The 9,739-nt window shown below is 44.9% G+C and overlaps 1 protein-coding gene across 1 annotated transcript; it reads right to left on the bottom strand.

Annotated features, from left to right (window-relative positions):
- Positions 1 to 1,216: 1,216 nt before the first annotated feature.
- Positions 1,217 to 7,942, bottom strand: LOC147303936 (uncharacterized). Its single transcript, XM_086279495.1, has 4 exons — positions 6,487 to 7,942; positions 4,169 to 6,196; positions 1,858 to 3,973; positions 1,217 to 1,220 (listed from the first exon to the last, which is right to left on the bottom strand). Exons 1-4 carry the CDS (start codon positions 7,940 to 7,942, stop codon positions 1,217 to 1,219), a joined length of 5,604 nt encoding a protein of 1,867 aa, XP_086135621.1.
- Positions 7,943 to 9,739: the final 1,797 nt, after the last annotated feature.

Genomic DNA, 9,739 nt, shown 5'->3' on the forward strand with positions numbered 1-9,739 from the left:
CAGATAGAGGAGGTGGCTGATATCCAGAAATCCTACCAGTGGCTGGACAAAGCTGGACTGAAAGACAGCACAGAGGCACTAATCATGGCAGCACAAGAACAAGCTCTGAGCACAAGATCCATAGAGGCTGGGGTCTATCACACCAGGCAAGACCCCAGGTGCAGGCTGTGTAAAGATGCCCCAGAGACAATCCAGCACATAACAGCAGGGTGCAAGATGCTAGCAGGCAAGGCATACATGGAACGCCATAACCAAGTGGCCGGCATAGTGTACAGGAACATCTGTGCCGAGTATAACCTAGAAGTCCCGAGGTCAAAATGGGAGATGCCCCCAAGGGTGGTGGAGAATGACCGAGCTAAGATCCTGTGGGACTTCCAGATACAGACGGACAAAATGGTGGTGGCTAACCAACCGGACATAGTGGTGGTAGACAAACAGAAGAAGACGGCCGTAGTGATCGATGTAGCGGTTCCGAATGACAGCAATATCAGGAAGAAGGAACACGAGAAGCTGGAGAAATACCAAGGGCTCAGAGAAGAGCTCGAGAGGATGTGGAGGGTGAAGGTAACGGTGGTCCCCGTGGTAATCGGAGCACTAGGTGCGGTGACTCCCAAGCTAGGCGAGTGGCTCCAGCAGATCCCGGGAAAAACATCGGAGATCTCTGTCCAGAAGAGCGCAGTCCTGGGAACAGCTAAGATACTGCGCAGGACCCTCAAGCTCCCAGGCCTCTGGTAGAGGACCCGAGCTTGAAGGATAAACCGCCCGCAGGGGCGTGCTGGGTGTTTATATATATATATATATATATATATGTTACACCCCTGAAAACAGGGGGAAAAGAATCACGAGAGTGATTATGACTTGCGTCTCTCATGCAGTAGTTTATTGCAGTCAAAATGAGCAGAAACGTTTCACATTCTGTACTGCTAAATGTCACATGGTGGAAGAAAAACACTAAATAATAAACCGAAATACTAAAGTGCTTACTATACATATACTTGAGCAGGTTTCCTGACAAAATGGCTGACAATCGCGGTGTTTTTAGCTCCTGCCGTTATCTTAATGGCCATTACACAGTACAAAACACAGCTCAAAACCGCCACGTATATGTGCACAAAACTGCAATGTAATGCTTTTAACGCTTACGAAACAATGAAGGATTACCTCTTAAATATCTTAACAGTGTACACATTGGAAATATATCAACTTTTAAACACTTTTACCTGAAAACAGGGGGAAAAGAATCACGAGAGTGATTATGACTTGCGTCTCTCATGCAGTAGTTTATTGCAGTGAGGAGAACGCGCGAAAGCCCCCTAGTGGAGAATAGAGACACTACTAATCGATCCCAGAAAAGGCTTACTAGCCGATCACTGATGTATAGATTGCAGTTCTCTTAAGTAACATGAAAGCCATTAATATAACATGAAAAATAATAAACTCTTAACCATTTTCTTACCATATTTACATTATTTTCGTCCTTATATCAACTGATATGAATTAGTATTAACTAAACAGTTTTATATGCAATAGTCATTCAACCTGTCACACTCTCCCCCACTCAAAAAATGTCGTCCCGACATTATACCAACAAGATGCTTTTCAGTCTATATTCTCTTGTAGTCAGGACATCAACAGTAGAGTGAACCAATGTCCTTAATTCTGTGGGTTTAACACCTGTTTCACCACAGTCCATCACTGGTGACTGAAGACAAAGTCTATAACCAGTCCATATGTGAGTTTTCACAAAGTCTATTGTCTATGGTTATAATCCACAGATGGGGAAAAGTTCATGTCTTTTTCTTGATGACAGTCTTTAAGTACAGTTCTCAAGTCATCAGTGGAAAAGTGTCAACTTACATTTGCTGGAGTCCATACAAACCAATGGGCTGGGTGCAGTATGACTGCACAGCTGGAAACCATGGAACCAGGCCCGGGTACACAGGAAGCAGTTGCGGTGCTGGCACACTGTAGCAAGATGGGGTGCCCAGTTGGTCATACGTCATCCGTCTTGGCGGGTGTCTCTTTGGCTGTGGCCGCTGAGGTGTCTCCTCCTCAAGTCTCTCGAGTACCACAGGTGGAGGAGGGGCAGGTATGTCACCTGCAGTGGGCTCTGCCTCCTCACAAGTTGTCTCCACGGCAGCTGGGTCAGGCGCCTCCAGATGGTCTCCAGCAAGAGGCTCTGGTGTTGGTGCAAGAGCAGGGACTGAAGCTGCGGGCTGAGACGTTGCTGTGAGACGTTCTTGTTCTGATGGCTGGGACACAGGTTGAGGTGGTGTGTAATGACAGCGGTATTCATCAACACTGCCCTCATCATCAGAGTCTGGCACAACAGCGACAGGTTTATCAGTCTTTTTCTGTTCATGTCTTGTACGATTATCTTTTTCAGGCACTTTTTCAAAAGGTAAGTGGTCACATGACATAAGCAAGTTTCTGTGAAGCACTCTAGAGCGCCCTCTGCCTCTCTCCGGTCTTACCTCATAGATCGGGAGGTCAGGCCCCATTTGTCTGACTACTGTGTGAACAGTGTCCTCCCAATAGTCTCTCAGTTTCCCTGGGCCTCCTCTAGGTGTCAGGTTTTTGACCAGAACTCTCTCGCCAGGTTGTAACACAGAACTCCTTACTTTTGTGTCGTAGTGTCTTTTGCCCTTTTCAGCAGCTTTCTTTGCATTCTCATTTGCTATAGAGTAGGCTTGTTCCATGCCCTTTCTCCATTTTTCAACATAGTCTCTGTGGTCACTAAAATCTGTTTCTGAGTACAGTCCAAAGAGCATATCTACTGGTAGCCTGGGTGACCGTCCAAACAGTAGGTAAAATGGGGAGTAGCCAGTGACTTCACAACGTGTGCAATTATATGCATACATTAACTTGTTGATAGATTCCTTCCAGTTTGACTTTTGTGTTTCAGTTAGCGTTCTAAGCATTTGCAACAATGTCCTGTTCATACGTTCAACTTGACCGTTCCCCATTGGGTGATAGGGTGTTGTCCTAGAACCGGCCATGCCACACAGTTTCTTGAGCTGACTGAATAGCTGATTTTCAAATTCACCTCCTTGGTCATGGTGAATGCGACAGGGGAAGCCAAACTTTAGGGCATAGTCATTGAATATCAGGTTTGCAGCAGTTTTGCCTGACTTTGAGGTGGTGGCATAGGCTTGGGCAAAACGTGTGAAGTGGTCAGTTATCACTAGAATATATTCATAACCGCCTTTGCATTTTTCAAGATGGAGAAAGTCTATACACACCAGCTCAAAGGGCTGCGTAGTTACAATGTTTGTTAAAGGAGCTCTTGTTTCATGGCTGGGCTTTTTCTGCTTTACACAGGAACAAACGTTGGTCACATAATGCTCGATGTCTGCCTGCATGTGTGGCCAAAAGAAGCGTTCACGTATCAAAGACACTGTGCGATCAACACCTTGATGGCCCATATTATTGTGCAGCTCTTCAAGTACAGTCTTTTTGAACTGATCTGGCAGGACTAGCTGTTTCCGGGCAGAAGTGAGCCTGTACAAGATGCCATTGTTATCTAGTCTTAACTTGCCCCACTCTCTGAACAAGCATTTTGTCTTAGGGTCAAATGTTCTTAGCTCTTTGGGCAGTGGTTTTGAATCTGTCTGTTTACACTGTAATACAGGGCTTATAACAGGATCAGACTTTTGCGCTTCATTAAGCTGTTCTTTTGGTATGGGTGTGAATGTTGCTTCTGCTGGCTCACCGTCTGCTGTGACTGACATTGCTGCAGCTGAGAGTGTCCATGCAGCAGGTGTGTCTTTCTGTACCTCAATGGCCTGGATAGCAGCTGCAATAGTGTCCGGTGGCACTTCCTCAGAGCAGTCTCTCATTAAGGTTTCTACATCAAGTGGCATTCTTGATAAAGCATCTGCATCACTGTTTTCCTTCCCTGGTTTGTACTTAATGGTGAAGTGAAAATCAGCGAGCTCAGCAACCCATCTTGATGTGGTGGCATTCAGTTTGGCTGTTGACAGAATGTACGTTAGCGGGTTGTTATCGCTGTAGACAGTAAATGTTGGGGCATAGTACAAATAGTCTCTGAATTTGTCAGTGATAGCCCACTTCAATGCTAAAAATTCTAGTTTTCCTGCATGGAAGTGGTAGTTTTTTTCAGCCGCTGTTAGAGTACGGGAGCCATAAGCAATAACTCGCAGCTTACCATCTTGTCTCTGGTACAACACTGCGCCTAGCCCTTTGTGTGAGGCGTCTGTGTGTACGATGAACGGCTGTGTGAAATCTGGGAACCCCAGCACTGGTGGGTGGAGCAAACAGTCTATTAGTTCTTCAAGCGCACCTTGATGCTGGCCAGTCCACACGATTTGTTTTGAGGAGGGCACAACTTGACTGGCTCTCTTTGGTCTTGCCCTTGTCCCTTTTGTGGTGTCTGAGTTCTCTGTGGTTTTGTCAGCTTTTAACAGTTCATACAAACAACCTGCTTTTCTGGAGAAGTCTTTTATGTATTGTCTGTAGTAGGAGAGAAGGCCTAACATTTTTCTGAGCTGACCAACATTTTGTGGTTTTATACCTTTGAGTGCTTTGACTGCTTCAAAATCTGCAGGATCCACTTTACTGCCCTCTGCAGACACTATTCTGCCCAAATAGCGCACCTCAGACTTAAACATGTCACACTTACTTGGCTTAAGCTTTATACCAAAGCCTCTCAATCTCTGGAGCACTTTTCTCACGTCCTCCAAGTGATCTTTGAACGTTTTGCTGTAAACTAATGTGTCATCCAGATAGGGGATGCAGATGTTGTCGCGCAGCCCATCCAGGCACTCTTCCATACAGCGCTGAAATGCTGCAGGGGCATTCATAAGTCCAAAGGGGATGCGAATCCACTCATATAATCCCCAGGGGGTCACAAAAGCAGTGAGTGGACGACTTTCTTCTGACATGAACCCCTGGTGGTACGCTTTCCCCTGATCTAAAAGCGAAAACCAGGAGTTTCCACCCAAACTGTCCATAATGTCCTGGACGCGTGGGATGGGCTGGCGATCAGGATGGGTTTTCCGATTCAGGTCTCTGTAGTCTATGCACAGTCTTAAAGTACCATCTTTTTTTCTAACACAAACAACTGGTGAGGAGTATGACGAGTCTGACTTCCTGACCCAGCCTTGTGCTATTAAATCATGCAGGTAACTTTTCATCTCTTGGTAGAGCGGCCGTGGCACAGACAGGTATGTTCGTTTGACTGGTTCGTTGTCTTTGAGTGATATGGTCATTTTCAGTTTTTCAATACAGCCTATATCATTGTCTGTTTTAGAGAAAGACTGGCATTCCTCTCTGAGCATCTGTTTTGCTAATACTCTCTGCTCTTCACCCAGGTGGCTAAGATCTACAGGTGGGTCCCACTCTTCGCTAGCGCTACACTGGGCTTGTGTATTTGTCTGGTTAACAGTAGCTACAGATGTGGCTTTTTCAAACACCTGGGCAGGTAAAACAGCTGTAATAGTCTGAACCGAGCCAACTAATGTACGGCCTGGAATGACAATTTCATGGTCAGTTGGGTTAGAGACACCTAGTGTTATGACAGGTAAAGTACCCTTCTTAACTTTAACCAAAGTGTCAAAAAACTCAAGATTGTCTGGCCACTGGGGGTTTAAGTCTGGCTCAAATATCATGACCATATCTTGTTTAAATGGCCCTGCTGCTATACGACCCTCAACATGCATGTGGCTTTTTTTTGGTACAGTAATACAGTCTTTCTTTGTCATCACTTTGTACTCGTCAACTGCATCTGCACTAACAGCCTGTATAAAAGCTTTCACCTTGTGTCTTTTGAGGCTGGGAAATGCTTTTCTCACTGTGCTGTACAGTTTAGCTTGGTCAGTCTTATTCACAATGTATTCAATTACATTGTAGCCTATAATAGGGCATGTGAGTTGAAAGCCTTTCATTACCAACATGGGGATGGTCAATTTCTCAGTTTGTTCAGTTCCGGAAACAAGTTGGAAGGTTGTCTCAACCCACCCAAGATATGGCATGTTGGTCCCATTTGCTGCGGTCAGGGTGAGTTCAGATGTGTCCATAATATCTGCTACATCTCTCAGCTCTGTGTGTGGCAGATAGTCCTTTTTCCACTTCTCATCGATGATTGATACCTGTGAGCCTGAGTCCCATAGAGCTTGAAGCCTGTGGCCGTCCAGAAAACACTCAACCAGACATTGCCTGCCCACCAGAGATGTGACTTTGTGAGGGGAATTTACATAAGCTGGCGACAGTGGTACCTGGACAGTCTCATTTTCTTTCTTAGTCTTTAAGCCAGTGCATTGTCTCTTATGTTGTCTCCAGTGTTGTTTCTGGCATGTTCTTGAACAATAAAGTGCGTTTTTACATGCTGAACACTGTCTCATGCCTGACTTTTCTTGTTTACAGTTGGAGCAATGTTGGGACTTGTGGATGATGGGCATGGTTAACACTCGTCCCTCGGTGGTAACCATTGCTGGTTTAAATGTTTCTCTTTATATGGTCTCATACCTCTGCTTCTACATCCAGCCTGAAAGTGTTCTCTACTCCCACAGAGGTAGCAGTGGGTGCAGCGCTCGTTGACTCCATTCTGCTGGCAGATGTGGCACCTCCTCTCACGGCGGGCAGGACTACCTGTGTAGTGCTGTACAGGATACTGAGGGGGTGGTGGCCTTTGACGGGGGCCCTGGAAGCTATAATACTGCTGGTCCCTATCATACTGCATAACTGGTGGTGGGGCATATGACTGAGGACCAGCCACCGGCTGCTGTAGAGTCTCTTTAATCTGAGCTATCTCTGCACTGAGACCTTTCAGGGAGGCTACACCTGTCTTAAGCTCCGCTAACTCAGTTAAAAGCTCGGGTGGTATCTTAGCTTTAACTTCTTTCACAGGGTTCTTAGCTGGTGACACATCATCTGACTGCACTGCACTCACACTTGTAGCAGTCTGTGATGCTAAACATCTCTTCTTGTTTTTCCTTTCTGCCTCATTGGCACAAGCCATATTTAACCTCTCTAACAGGAGTTCATCAGGTGTCTTAGAGTCTAACAGGAGTGGCTGCATATCTATCCTGACACTGTCACTCTGGAAGCCTGTGAGTATGGTGTGCAAACACATACGCTGAACTAAAGCTGGGTCGTATTTGAGTCCTGACTCAGATTCTTGGGAAGCAAATAAGACTTTCTGCTTTAGATCTAAAACTCTCATCAGGAAGCTTTGAGCAGTCTCTTTTGGGATCTGTACCTCAGAGGCAAGTTGTTTATACAGTTCGGTGGCGCTCTTCTCCTGGAAATGGGAGCGCAGTATGCGGCGTAGAGTCGGAAGGGTGAGTTGAGCTTTTCCCTCCAAATAGCTGCGTAGTTGTAGACCTGGCAAGATAGCTCTGATGACAGCATCTACAATGTCAAGCTCTGAGTAACCTCTGCTCAGTCCATTTTCGATCTGGTGAGCAAGACTGGAAAATGTCAGTTTGTCTTTTTGACCTGGTTCGCCAATCTGGCCTGATATTTTGAAATCTTTCTGCCAGTAAGGGCTTGGTCGTTGGGGGGTACTTGACACAGATGAGTTAGGGACAAAGCGATTACCTTGGGAGTGAGAAATAATTGCTGTGTTAACTGCATTAGCTGTCTCTGTTACCAGTGAGGTTGCAGTATTTGGTTGCTCTCTGTGTCCTGAATCACCCTCTTCATTTGCATTTGGTTCAGTCTCAACAATTGTCTCTTTCATTATTTCAGCAATCTTATCATTAAGCAACAACAGTTCTGACATTCCTTCATCCTCAAGTACTGTTATACCTTCTCTCTCAATGTGTATTTGGATGTGTGTTAGCAGTGACAGTCGTGTTTTTCTGCTAACATCTATTTTCTCTGCAATGCCAAGGAACTCGCAGATTGACACTAGTTGGTCTTTGGACAGAGTGTGCATTTCACGCACAACCTCTTCTCGCAGCTCTTCCACCGAAGACATTGTGGCAGTAGGCTGGAAGAATTTTGCATGTACGGGTGACGCTGAGCTGAGTCGCTTTTGCAGCCCCTGATGATCTCTGGCTGGCCTAAGGAAACATGCGCTAAAACACAGCTACCAGTTCGCCTCGACAGCAACACTTTCCTCACTGCAGTCTGCCTGGGTTGTAGTGGGGGGATTTAGCTGGCTTGGACTACGATGTGCAGATTGTGGACACCGGACATCTAAGCAGCTATCCCAGCGGTGCCTCCAAATGTTACACCCCTGAAAACAGGGGGAAAAGAATCACGAGAGTGATTATGACTTGCGTCTCTCATGCAGTAGTTTATTGCAGTCAAAATGAGCAGAAACGTTTCACATTCTGTACTGCTAAATGTCACATGGTGGAAGAAAAACACTAAATAATAAACCGAAATACTAAAGTGCTTACTATACATATACTTGAGCAGGTTTCCTGACAAAATGGCTGACAATCGCGGTGTTTTTAGCTCCTGCCGTTATCTTAATGGCCATTACACAGTACAAAACACAGCTCAAAACCGCCACGTATATGTGCACAAAACTGCAATGTAATGCTTTTAACGCTTACGAAACAATGAAGGATTACCTCTTAAATATCTTAACAGTGTACACATTGGAAATATATCAACTTTTAAACACTTTTACCTGAAAACAGGGGGAAAAGAATCACGAGAGTGATTATGACTTGCGTCTCTCATGCAGTAGTTTATTGCAGTCAAAATGAGCAGAAACGTTTCACATTCTGTACTGCTAAATGTCACATGGTGGAAGAAAAACACTAAATAATAAACCGAAATACTAAAGTGCTTACTATACATATACTTGAGCAGGTTTCCTGACAAAATGGCTGACAATCGCGGTGTTTTTAGCTCCTGCCGTTATCTTAATGGCCATTACACAGTACAAAACACAGCTCAAAACCGCCACGTATATGTGCACAAAACTGCAATGTAATGCTTTTAACGCTTACGAAACAATGAAGGATTACCTCTTAAATATCTTAACAGTGTACACATTGGAAATATATCAACTTTTAAACACTTTTACCTGAAAACAGGGGGAAAAGAATCACGAGAGTGATTATGACTTGCGTCTCTCATGCAGTAGTTTATTGCAGTGAGGAGAACGCGCGAAAGCCCCCTAGTGGAGAATAGAGACACTACTAATCGATCCCAGAAAAGGCTTACTAGCCGATCACTGATGTATAGATTGCAGTTCTCTTAAGTAACATGAAAGCCATTAATATAACATGAAAAATAATAAACTCTTAACCATTTTCTTACCATATTTACATTATTTTCGTCCTTATATCAACTGATATGAATTAGTATTAACTAAACAGTTTTATATGCAATAGTCATTCAACCTGTCACACATATATATATATATATATATATATATATATATATATATATATATATATATATATATATATATATACCCGTACGAACGACGTGGTCATCAGCGGTATTAAAATCAAGCCGCGCTCGTACGCGCGCGCGGTGGCCGGGAAGGTCGGGGAGCCCAGCGACGAGGAGACCCGCTCGGTAGAGCAACAGGTGGCGTCCTTCCTCCAAAGCAAGGGGATAGAGATGGACCTGGAGCACATAGAAGCATGTCACTCACTGCCCAGGAGGAGTGACAGACTGCCGGCCATCATTATGAGATTTGTCAATTGGAAGAACAAGGTCGCACTGCTGAAACAAGGACGCAAACTGAAAGGCACGGACGTTTTCATTAATGAGCATCTGACACGAAAAAACGCAGACATCGCGAGGA

The sequence above is a fragment of the Aulonocara sp. 'chitande type north' Nkhata Bay genome, linkage group LG22, assembly GCF_057382095.1.
Source record: "Aulonocara sp. 'chitande type north' Nkhata Bay isolate Kocher_YH1m ecotype deep benthic linkage group LG22, A_spYH_male_GT1.1, whole genome shotgun sequence".
Classification (NCBI taxonomy): Eukaryota; Metazoa; Chordata; class Actinopteri; order Cichliformes; family Cichlidae; genus Aulonocara; species Aulonocara sp. 'chitande type north' Nkhata Bay.